At 36.6% G+C, this 13,333-nt stretch overlaps 1 protein-coding gene across 1 annotated transcript in view; it reads right to left on the reverse strand.

The window, feature by feature from the left end:
- The window catches only part of EPB41L2 (erythrocyte membrane protein band 4.1 like 2), a 268,113-nt gene that overhangs the window by 9,721 nt on the left and 245,059 nt on the right, over window positions 1-13,333 (reverse strand). The window contains exon 20 of the mRNA XM_044675431.1: window positions 7,210-7,319. Coding sequence (XP_044531366.1) covers window positions 7,212-7,319 — 108 coding nt within the window. The 3' untranslated portion in view covers window positions 7,210-7,211. The remainder of the gene's footprint in view (window positions 1-7,209; window positions 7,320-13,333) is intronic.

The raw sequence follows: 13,333 nt of genomic DNA on the forward strand, positions 1-13,333 counted from the left end.
ACACACACATATGTGTATACCCACAACATACACATGAAATGAACTCTCAAAAATAAAACTAAAGCCAATTTAAAAAAAAAAAGTTTTAAAGTAGTCAAGTAAATATAAGCATAAGGAAAGGGAACATAAAGGAAATATGGACAACAGTCCCCACCTGCCCCCCCCCCCCCCGCCCCATAGCCATTATTTTCAACTTTATTCCAAACCAAATACCGCTTGGATTTTCTAAGTAACATCTGACAATTGCAAATCTTGCCCCCTCCCATTTTTTTCCTTGATGAATAATCAGACATTGCCACCTACATACATTATGAAGACCAGGGCCAAAATAACCAAAAGAATTTAAAGTCTAATTATAAATTTAAACTAGTTATAGAATGGTAAGTTCAAATCAACTTTAGGTCATCTTTCCAAATTGTCACCCAGTTATAGGAAATCACATTAAGAATCCACAGGATCATAGATTTGGTGCAGGAAGGATCCTTAGAAGTCAATGAGTCCAATCCTCATTTAAAATGAGGAAACTGAGGCCAAAAGAAATTTGCTCAGTGGCTAGGAGTGAGAGTTAAACCTAAATCTTTCTGATCTCAAGTTCAGTACTCTATCCACTATAGCCCAGTGACTTTATTGTTCAATCCAGGCATGTCTGACTCCATGACACCCTCTGGGGTTTTCTTGGCAGACATATTGGAGTGCTTTCTGTCATTTCCTTCTCTGGCTCATTTTACAGATGAGGAAACTGAGACAAAGTGTCACATCACTAGTAAGTGTCTGAGGCCACATTTGAACATGGGAAGTCTTCCAGAATCCAGAATTGGTGCTCTATGTAGCAATGCCACCTAGCTACATGTAGCTGCTCTAATACCTCAAATGATGGGAGAACACACAAGGCAAGCCTGTACTGTTCGAGCAGCTTTGATTTGAAATAAATAAATGAAAGCTTTCCTTCATACTTATAAGAAAGCAGAATCTATACCTCTGTAATACCACAAATATTCTAATCATTTGTACACATGCAGGACAAGGCTACATCTTAGAATTCTTTCCAAAGGGGGAAAAAAAGTGAAATTAAAACCATTTTAAATATTCAATAATAATCCTAGTCTAGATCAAGCTTTGGAAAGAAGTACCTAGGAGGTGTTAAAATAGATTCGTCCAGGAGCATTAGATAGCAATTTGTCTGTTTTATGGTTCATATGCACAATGGCGGTGCTTCAGTCAGCCTTCACTGGACATAGATTGATAGGATAGATAGATAGATAGATAGATAGATAGATAGATAGATAGATAGATAGATAAACAGNGATAGATAGATAGATAGATAGATAGATAGATAGATAGATAGATAGATAGATAAACAGACAGATAGACAGATAGATAGATAGAAAGAATACTAAAATGATCTCCCACCAGGGAAAACTGAAAAAAAAAAAAAAGAAATTCTATAAAATCAAAGCTACTTTCCATTTATTCATATATTTTTGATTCTAAGACTGAGACATTTGGGTTCATCTAGGGTTTAACTAAACCTGTATTGAAAGCAGGGCTATAATATCCTGATTTCAAAAATGAAACTAATATTAAGCAGACTGGAGGAAATCCTAGATTCTTAACCTGAAAACTGTCACTTGGTGATTCAATAGTTTTGTCTTTTTCCTCCAAGATGGGGGCAATGCTAATCAGAGGATGCATGTAAATGAGCATCTTCTGATTAGTGAGAGCTGACTTCAACCAAAATAATTTTTACTCCTATCAAGTCACTTAAGATACCTCATGTTAATTTTCAACTTGGCTCATGGGTTCATTTTACAGCATCTTTAATATGATCTCTTCCTTTGAAATGTTGGTTTGAACAAGAAAGTGATTTCTGTTTGGGAGGTCATAATCCTGATAATTCTGCAGCATTTGTGAGCTTTCACACTTCCATCAGGGTGTCCACAATAGAAAAGAAGAGAGGAAATCAAAAAGTATTTGAGGGGCAATGTGGATGGTGAATAGGTGGTAAAGTCAGAAAGACCTGAGTTCAGATTCTACATCTGACACATACTAGCTGTGAGACCCAGAGCAAGTAATTAATTCTAGGTGCTCTAAAAGATTGTAAATTGAAAAGAAGGTGCTGACTTGTATTGTTAGAGAGTTTTCTCATCTGGGAGTTCCCAATATAAATGAAATCAGAGATTTAGTATTTATTCCTAAAATAGTATTTATTAATAGTTTTGATAAAAGCTAAACAAACAGGGTTTGACCAAGATAAAGATTGGAAATTAACCCTCAAAGGTATTTACAGCCCTTTTATATTAGTTTGTATTTAGTTAGGATTAGTTTGATCTTAGTTGGACCCATTTGAAAGTGTGATTGATGAATTCAGTTGGTTAAAACACAGTACCCTAATGGAATTAATGCCATGGGTTTTTCCTCTACTTGGCTTTTCTCCCATTCCATGGCTATTGACACTACCTCTAAGCGCAGTTACCATCTCTCATAATATGTGTGACTTTGCAACAAGTCTTTAAAAATGGGTTCAACATTTTTTGTGTTATGAATCTTCCACTTCTTTTGGCAGCCTGGTAAAGCTTTATGGATCTCTTTTTGGAATAATTTTTAAACGAACAAAATAAAATACATAGCTTACAAAAGAAACAAATTATATTGAAACAGTTATCAAAATACACAATAATCTCCAGGTTAAAAAACTCTGCTAAGTATTTGGGCAGTGAAGACAGAGCTATAAACAGCATTACTGTTCCATTTTATCATTCTTCTGGGATAAATCATGAGAGACAATGATGAAAAAACCAGAATATAGGGGTTCATTTATAGGCACAGCAGAAAGAGCATCGGATTTGTAATCAGAGGACCTTGGACAAGATGGACAGTATCTAGCCTTAATCTTCTCATTTTTATGATGAGGGGTTGCATTAGATTTCCCCTAAGATGCCTTCCTACACAAAATCCAGAACCATAAGACTTGTTTTTTCCATTTTAAATACTCATTTATCCTTTCCTGGTTTCTCTATGTAGTACTCTTGTTGTTCATCCTTCCTTTTCAAAGAGGACCAGTGACATCCCAGATCCCAGGAAGATGTCTTGACTTGTATATGAATTGGATTTGTGAGGCAGTGTTGCACAAAGTCTTCCTCTCTCTTCCAAGGGCAAGAAAAAAGTCAGGATGACCAGCAATGGCCAGTTTGTAATGGGAAACCTTGACATCTTCAATGTCTGACCAAGCTGTAAGCACTCCACAGCACAGTTTCAGCTGCCTTCACAGTGAATGGAATTTTTCTTGCCCATGCATTCTACTGGGGGAAGTCTTCACATGCTTGGGGGAGCTAGCTATCCCTCCTCAAGTGACTGCTGGTTGCGAGGCCTGCCAGTTACCTCCATGCCAGGCTAGCTTGTTGGCAGAGTGCTCCACATCTTCTGGGAGCTGGGTGACTCTATGGCTGGCAGAAGGACCAGAGGGACAGTGGTGCCTCTGATCAGTAATGTCAATGGTGTTTTGTTCAAGGTTTGGAGAGTAAGACAGAAGCAATATGAAAGGAGGGATTTGTGTTTGTGTTCTGGATGGACTTTTCTCTGTTCCCAACGTTCCCGGCTACCCTGGACCCTTTTATCCCTAGAGATCAGTCTCTCTGATACCCTGGTACCACAGCTGGGCTGTGATTAGCTCTCCCCATCAGAGTGGGGCTACCTATAGCATCCACAGACCTATGAGTAGATGCCTTAAAGGATGCAGCAGAAAAACTGAGGGGTATTACAGGGACAAAATGCAGATGGACCAATTCACTTGAGTAAAATATCTAGAATTTACCAACCTGTTCATATCATAAATGGATGAATACTACAATGTGCTCAATGGTGTTCTCATGGCCTAGAAAGCTAGGTGTTCTACCGCCCCCCTCAAGTTCTTCCTTCTGAAGGATGCCTAAGAGCGCTTCTACCTCATTTAAATTACCATTTTGTAGAAGGCAAAATTTTCCTTAAGAGCCATCACCACAGTGAAGAAATGGAATGGTTTTAGATAACATTCCCTCCCTCCACAGGAACCTTGAGGATTTACTTTTTAACCCCTCTGTCTCTAGAATAAAATACAAACTCCTTAGCTTAGTAATCCAGGTTCTCTACAGTTTGGCTACCATCTACCAATTTTTCCACCTTTATTCCATATTTTTCACCTTCACACAGTATTCAACAACACAATTAAATTAAACTACTAGCCATGCCCCAAATTCAACAAGAAACCTTCCATGCACTCATAAAAGCCATCTCTTCTCTTATTCTTCCATGTCTGAAATGCCTCCCCCGACCCTTTATTTCTCCTTTCGTCTGGTGCCTCTCTCCAGGAATTACACTGTACTTATTTTGCATATATTCTAGTGGTGCCCAATATTGTTTCCCTCCAGTAGAATATAAGCTCCCCAAGAGTAGAATTTGTTTCATCTATGCCTTTTTAACTCCACTGCCTAGCAGAATGAATGTCTGGTACATAAAAAGCATTTAATAAATGACTGCTGATTGGATGTTAAAACCCTTCTTTTCCTTTAAGCTCAACTGATCTCAGGCTCCTTTTAAGAAACTTTTCCTAATCCTCTCAACTGGAATAGAACTTCTCCTTTGGAACTCTCCTGCTCTACTCTATTTTACATTTATATGAATTGAATTAAAACAGGAAAAATGAGAAACACTGTGTCCATTTTTTATAGTTTAGAAACTAATAGATGCAGGGTAGTTAGGTGGTGCAGTAGATAAAGCCCCAGGCCCAGAATCAGGAAGATCTGAATTCAAATTTGGCCTCAGACAATTACTATCTATGTGATCCAGAGCAAGTCATTTAACCTTGTTTGCCTTAGTTTCCTCATCTGTCAAATGAACTGGAGAAGGAAATTGCAAACCACTCCAGTAGTATCTTTGCCAAGAAAACCTCGAATGGGGTCACAGTCAGACACTACTGAAAAATGACTGAATAACATAACAATAGATGCAGCTGGGAGAAAAGGGGTAGGGTGTCTTGAAGATGAATTAGCTGGAAAAGAAGGAATCAGAGATGAATGTGTTGGAGTAGGGACAGGGAGAGGTAGCATGAATGAAGAAATGTGAGTACCATCTCTTATTAAAACACAGTGTTCAATGTGGTGTTTATGGAGGAAGGCTGTAAATGTCAAAAGGAAAAGATGCTTTTGGAAAAGCAGAAAGGTATCCAACATGGAGAAACAGTTATCTTAGATGTGTCCTGCCTTCAGCAAACACAACATCTGAAAAACCTGATTTTAAAAAATAGATTAGGAGGCAATTTTGCCACAGGTGGTTTTATTTATAACATGATGCTTCACAGATGTATCTCACTTCAAGTGGCAGATGGGTCACCATTTAAACAGCAAGTCAGTTACTTGTCATGTGGAAAATTGTATACAATTCCTATTAATATTGGAAAATTGTTGGGGAAGCTTGCCCTTTTTTCCTTTTTTTTTCTTTATACATGGCTACTTCATTCAGGAAATAATGCAGCTGAAAAGAGGGTCTTGTAGAGCAAAGTGGTCATCAGACCTTGACATCTGTATTTTTGATCAATTCAGAAAATTCAGCCTAAAGCAGCTCAGTGCCATACATTTTCAAAGCACTCAATACTTTTCTTTTGGGGGTGGGCTGGGTATAGCATTTTCTAGTTCTTTTTACATCCCTCCTCCCTCCTGAAGCTGACAGGCAATTCCACTGGGTTATACATGTAACATTGTTCAAAACCTATTTCCATGTTATTCATATTTGTAGTAGAGTGATCTTTTAAAAAAAAAAACCCAATCACATCCCCATAGAACCACATAATCAATCATATGATTTTCTTCTGCATTTCTGCTCCCATAGTTCTTCCTCTGAATGTGGATAGTGCTCTTTCTCATAAGGCCCTCAGAATTGTCCTGGGTCATTGCATTGCTGCTAGTAGAGAAGTCTGTTATGTTCCGTTGTACCACAGTGTATCAGTCTCTGTGTACAGTGTTCTCCTGGATCTGCTCCTTTCACTCTGTATCAATTCCTGGAGGTCATTCCAGTTCACATGGAATTCCTCCAGTTCATTATTCCTTTCAGAACAATAGTATTCTATCACCAACAGATAACCACAAATTGTTCAGCTTTCCCCAATTGGAGGACATTCTCTCATTTTCCAATTTTTTGCCAACAAAATAAATATTTTTTTGAACAAGTTTTTTTTCTTATGATCTCTTTGGGGTACAAACCCAGCAGTGGTGTGACTGGATCAAAGGGCAGACATTTATTTAAAGCACTTTGCACATAGTTCCAAATTGTCTTCCAGAATGGTTGGATCAGTTCACAACTCCACCAGCAATGTATTAGTGTCCAAATTTTGCCACACCCCTCCAACATTCAGCACTTTCCTTTGCTGTCATATTGGCCAGTCTACTAGTTGTGAGGTGGTATCTCAATTGTTTTGATTTTTCATTTCTCTAAACAGAAGGGATTTAGAACACTATTTCATGTGTTTATTAATAGTTTTGATTTCTTTGTGTGAAAACTGCATATTCATGTCCCTTGACTATTTGTCAATTGGAGAATGGCTTGATCACTCATTACTTTTCAAAGAACTTTTTGTATCCAAACCCCATTTTTACAGCTGAAGAAAAACTATGCCAGAAAGATTAAGTGACCTGACCAAAGACAGTTCAAATAGAAAAATCTCAACTAGGACCTCAGTCTCCTTATTTCTACACATGGACACTTTCCATTATGCCTATACAAATATGTCTAATTTAACTTGTGATTAATTTCCAGAACAGACATGCTATATTTGGGGAAAAGTTTTCTCCCCTCTTCTGTTTGTCAGATTTAATGATTTTAAAAAAGAAATGATAATTACCTTAGTGTTGGTGGATTTCTTTTACCTTGCTTTATTTCCTGATTTATAATAAATTTCTAATAAGCTATATTGAAACTTATATTCAAAGTAGATTTTTGGTGAAGACAGTAGACATACTGAAGTTTTAAAAAGGCTTTTAAAAAACATCCACATGCTTACACAATTGTTAGAAATGCCTCGTTTGTCTTGGGGACTCCCATGGTATTCCTATGACTGTCATATAAGTCTAAGTAATCAATGCAGACCAATTTGCAAGATTAAATTTTTAAAAGACAATCAAGTCCATCATGTTCTAGAGAAAGAGCCATTAAAATGACCTTGGAGCCAGAAGATTCCCTTACCTTTATTCTTCCTCTTCTTCTGTGATTCCCGTCTCTTTATGCACCACCACTCTTGTGACTGCCATGTCGGGGTGCTGCTCTTTGGCTTCCTTAATTGCCTGTGCCAATGCCTAGCAGGGTAGTATAAGGCATGACTTTGGTTAGCTGATCAGTGGATAAATTTAGAAAAGAATATTTTTAAAAGAATCTATTATTTATATCCCTTGAAAACATAATTATCCTATACTGGCATAACCCTAAGGTCATCAAGGACAGTAAGAATAGTTTTATCTATTGGTATCTACAGGAATATAAATACATACACACCATCAGTGAATAATCTCTGTTGGGAAAAGCCTGAATAAATCATGGCATAGGAACATAATGATAATTTATTTGTGCCATAAGAAATAAGGGATTCAGAGAAACAACAAGAAGATCTGCATGAATTGATAGAGAATAAAGGAAGCAAACAAAGCTAGAAGGACTATATGCAAAATGACCACAATGACTTAAAGGAAAACAGCTCTAAATAGACAACTGAATTAATTATATTCACTGTAATGACTAATCTCAGACCTAGAAAATAATGATGCCACAGACACACTACTTTCCCCTTGTTAGGGAAGTGATTTAAGAATATGGATAACAGAATCATATATCTAGAGCTAGGATTTAGCCTAAACCCTTTATTTTACACATAAAGGAACTGAGAATAAGTGATTTAAATGCCCACGGTGATATGGGTAGTAAAAAAAAAAAAAAAAAAAAAAATCAGGTGGGATTTGAACTCGGGTCTTCAAACTCTAGAACTAATGCTCTAGAGAACACAGCATACTGTGTTCCATGTTTTTTCCATGTTTCAATGTTGTTCTATGTTTGAATGTTGTTTCATTCCAATGTCGTCAAGTAGCAAAGGATATGTTTTAGTTAACAATTTTGTTTTTTTGTTTTTTTGACAAGGAGGATCTTAGTAGAGGTAAGAATGGTAGTACAAAACTCATTGGGCAACAGCTATAATTGCTTTAAAAAAATCTCTACCAAAGGCTTTAATAAAACTACTCTTTTTAGAGGGTCTGACTGGTTTTAAAAGACAGCACTTGCTGTTACAATTCTCGAAACTAAAGAGGCTCATTTCCTCATATGTACAAGGAGGAAAGAAGGGGTTTTGGTGCTCCCTAGTGTTCATGTTAGATAATGTTTTTTACTTTACCAAAGTACAGTAAAATTCTTTGTATTTATTGCCCTTCTTTCCTTCCCACTCCAACTTTCTTTATTGTAGAAATTCAGAAAAGCACAGATTGGCAATCAGGACAGAATAACAGAATGCAAAAGGATCTTAGAAATTAACTTAGTTCAATTTCATATGAAAGAAAGAATAAAGCTTGGAAGGATAAAATCCTGCTTTGCTGGTTCCCAGTCCAGTAACTTTTTTCACTGTCACTCTGAGAAAACATTAATCAACATGAGATTTTTTCATACATGCATATAAAAAGCACGCTATCTTGGCAGGTAAGGAGTAAAGGAAAACACAAGGAAGATTTGGGGCATGAGAAATACCAAAAGTTTTGCTTTTGGAAATCTGGTGGTAATAGAATTTCCAAAGAGCAAAATTAATTATCTTTCTTGGATTTTTTTGCAAAGAAACCCAATGAAGGATGGATTGTTGTATCTTATTGGGAAAACATAGATCCAGAATGTTACACTACACTATGTCCAATACCATATTTTACTTCACTAAGTCTACTGGCAGCTGGAAATGCCAAAAAAATAAGTTTCCACGGAATGATTTGAATTGAGTTAGTTATTCTATATAAAGAGCATTATCTATAAAAAACATAGTTGGAAAATGTAGACTATGAGAACTGGGAAGAAATTTAAATGTGCGTTAATGTTAGTGCCATTGGCAAAATGTGGAAAGTTGGGAGGAGAAAAGAATGGGTTTGGAAAGGAATATAGGTATCAAATAATTAAGGTATTACTATATAAACTGTTTATACCTAAAAGAACTTGAGAGCCCACCTAGCCACAGAAATTCTTTATCTTTTTTGGGTCTGGTGAAGTTTAAAGACTCCTTCTTCTTCTTGCCTACATTCCTAAATTTCAGTTGGAGATTAGTGAAAATTGAATTGAAACAAAATTTACAGTACACTTTGAGAGATACATCCAACAATTTATCCTACAACGCCTTTATCATACATTAAAACATAAAAGAATAATATATATATACATATACACACATATATACATATATACATAAATATAATTATAATTATCCTACAACTCCTTTCCTGCCTGGGGCATAGGAGTGGGAGTCCTGAAAAAATGTCCATCTCACTATCTAGATGTTGTTTGATATAGAAACATCTTTGTTTCACCAGTCATACCAACATTTGGCTTAGAGTGTACCAACAGTCTTTGAAGTAGACTCTTACCTATATTCAACTTGTAAGCATCTTACACAGGAAATATGTATAGTACAAAATAGAACTTTATATGCATTAAAGTATGTTTGGGTTGGCAGAAAGTTACTAAGGCACCAAGAATGCCTCTCTTGCCTGGGCGTCAAGACAAGATGTGAAACCACAAGATCCTGCAATCATTTTCCTTCCATAAAACCAATATTTTTAAATTGCATTCCATAAAAATATGGATCTGTTGGCAATGTAATTGACAATTTTTAGAAGACAGTCAGCAAAAAAGCATTTATTAAACACTACATATTAAGAACTGTGTTAAGTTCTGGGGACAGAAAGAAAGGTAAAAAAAAGTCCCTACCATCAAAAAAGTTTAAGTAGGAGGTGATGTGGGCAGACCTATATACTTCAGAAGAATCCCTCTGGAAGCTAAGTTTAGGATAGACTCAAGGTGGATATACTAAATGAGAGAGAATGAGTAGTAAGAGATGGCACTAAGGGTTCAACCCCTGATAACTGGGGGCACTTAGTGGTGAGCTTGACAATAATGGGAATTTCGGGAGAGAGGAGGAAAAGATAATGAATATACTGAGGATGCAATATAGAGGCAATCCAGTTAGAGATATCCAAAAGGCATTTAATAGTCATAAGTTCGGATGTTGTCTTTATTTTCCAACATCTTGTGAGATCAATTGTAGTGTCTTGTTTGGTGTCTTTTTTGATTGATTTGAAAATTTAATGTAGAATGAAAGATGTGGGTTTCCCCTATTTGGAGCCAGTTTTGTATTTGTTTATTATTGACATTTCCTTGGGTTGTGGAAAAATATCTAGGAAAGAGGTTTAAGATATTATTTGAGATACTATTTGATCTTCTCAACATCAGCAATGAAGGTAAAGTTATCATTCACATTTAATTTTCAACAACTTGGTCACTTAATTATGGCCTTTGTGTTATTTAGAATTTCTGGTGCTCTATTTAGAGCTATTTGAGACTCATTTGAGCTTTAATGACAAACTTCCTGTGAATACTTGGAAAACTACATTTCCATGGTCCAACAGGTTTCCTGTTTTGGATGACGTCTTCAAGGTAAAGCCTGGCTTTAAATATTGGGAAGTCAGTTTTGACTTCCTCTTTGCTACCTGAGAGCGCTCCCTGGGGACGAAGAAGAGTAGGGAAGGTATGGAACAAAATGGCTGAGGCTGCAATTTGAATTTTTTACAGGCGTGTGGTCGATTTTATTCTATCAACATGGGCCTAAATAAAACATTAGTTTTCCTCATAATATCAGCATTCATCATTTTTAAATATAACACTTTCAAGATAAAAAAAAATCACATTATAGAACATGAAATTAAATTTTCTTTAAAAGCCTATGGTACACTATATAATTAAGAGATGAAAATAAAATCAGTTTTTTAAAAAACAAAATTCAATGAGCCCTGGTGAGGTAGAGTTACAAAAATAGATTTTGGCTCAATTTTTTTAACAGTATTTTTTAAAAGTAATTTATCCAGCTGTGTGACCCTGGCCAAGTCACTTGACCCCTAATGCCTACCCTTACCACTCTTCTGCCTTGAAGCCAATATACAGTATTGACTCCAAGACAGAAGGTAAGGTTTAAAAAAAAAAGTAATTTAAAGTTGTCCAAAAATAAAGAGGATGCCCTGTTAGGTAGTAATATCTCTGCTATAGGGTTGTTCAAAAGGTTGGGTGACTGCTGTAGATGATGTTGCAGAATGAATTTGTCCTTTATCAAAGGGAGTTGGACCAAATGATTCTATCAGAAATCCTGAGAGTCTAAGAAATCTTAGGTCCTCCTCACTTGTCTATTTCCAATTTCAAAATGAGATCTAAGTCAACAAATAACAGTGGCAGTACCCCTAAAAACAGTAGTTAATGTCAGTATTTTATTACATTAAATTCCAAGGATTAAAGTTACACATATGTGCTATTTTGGCATCAACATTTTAGATTTCTGTATATTTGATCTTTGCATGTGTTTGCAATATATTCAACCTAGATTGGAGCTTTTATGTAAACACCAAAAAAAAGGCAAAAGGAACACAGCTGAAATCATGTCTAAGTTACAATTCCTGTGGGAAAAGAGCTATGTTGAAGATCTAAGGAGTTTAGTTGTATGGGAAGGGGGGAGGGGGGCAGGAGGGAGAGGGCTGAAAAGAAACCAACTTCTCTTTGGGGAAAAAGAAATCTCCAAGGGTAGCTCCTTCCCAACTTTATTGTGGAAGAAGATCCAGAACTGGCCTGTGGGGCTGGCAAAAACAAAGGATAGGAATCTGACCTGTTCTCATTTGAAGCCAAGAAGAGCAGGATTCTCACTCAAACTAACCTGAACTGACAGGTTATATAATCAGTTCCATATCCTTCCCAAGGACACACTGTTACAATGGAAAGAATGTCCTCTGGTTATAGTAGAGGATTGCCACTTTTGCTTTAAAAATGCATCTGTACCCAATGCTGCTTCCTGTTTTCTCATTCTCCAGCCAAACACATAGAATCTGGTTTTCTTTCTCTTCACTCTAAGGAGACTGGCTCAGTCCCTACCCTTCCCTCATTCTCCGTGGTCTTCTCTCACAGTAGCTGATAATGTGGTCCATCACCCTACTTCCAGTTACTCTCATTTCTTGGCTTCTCCAAACACAAACTCTTGGTAATTGTCCTCCCTGATTAACTCCTCCATCTCCTCTACTGGCTCTCTGTAACTCAAATCTCTACAAAAGGAGCCAATGACAGGCTCTTGGATCATATTAGAGGAGGAGCCTGACCTTTTTCCATCTCTGGATTCCATCCAACATTCTCTTTTATGCATCCTTCCTCAAGNCATATACACACATATATACATATATACATAAATATAATTATAATTATCCTACAACTCCTTTCCTGCCTGGGGCATAGGAGTGGGAGTCCTGAAAAAATGTCCATCTCACTATCTAGATGTTGTTTGATATAGAAACATCTTTGTTTCACCAGTCATACCAACATTTGGCTTAGAGTGTACCAACAGTCTTTGAAGTAGACTCTTACCTATATTCAACTTGTAAGCATCTTACACAGGAAATATGTATAGTACAAAATAGAACTTTATATGCATTAAAGTATGTTTGGGTTGGCAGAAAGTTACTAAGGCACCAAGAATGCCTCTCTTGCCTGGGCGTCAAGACAAGATGTGAAACCACAAGATCCTGCAATCATTTTCCTTCCATAAAACCAATATTTTTAAATTGCATTCCATAAAAATATGGATCTGTTGGCAATGTAATTGACAATTTTTAGAAGACAGTCAGCAAAAAAGCATTTATTAAACACTACATATTAAGAACTGTGTTAAGTTCTGGGGACAGAAAGAAAGGTAAAAAAAAGTCCCTACCATCAAAAAAGTTTAAGTAGGAGGTGATGTGGGCAGACCTATATACTTCAGAAGAATCCCTCTGGAAGCTAAGTTTAGGATAGACTCAAGGTGGATATACTAAATGAGAGAGAATGAGTAGTAAGAGATGGCACTAAGGGTTCAACCCCTGATAACTGGGGGCACTTAGTGGTGAGCTTGACAATAATGGGAATTTCGGGAGAGAGGAGGAAAAGATAATGAATATACTGAGGATGCAATATAGAGGCAATCCAGTTAGAGATATCCAAAAGGCATTTAATAGTCATAAGTTCGGATGTTGTCTTTATTTTCCAACATCTTGTGAGATCAATTGTAGTG

Source organism: Gracilinanus agilis, chromosome 4 (genome assembly GCF_016433145.1).
Source record: "Gracilinanus agilis isolate LMUSP501 chromosome 4, AgileGrace, whole genome shotgun sequence".
Classification (NCBI taxonomy): Eukaryota; Metazoa; Chordata; class Mammalia; order Didelphimorphia; family Didelphidae; genus Gracilinanus; species Gracilinanus agilis.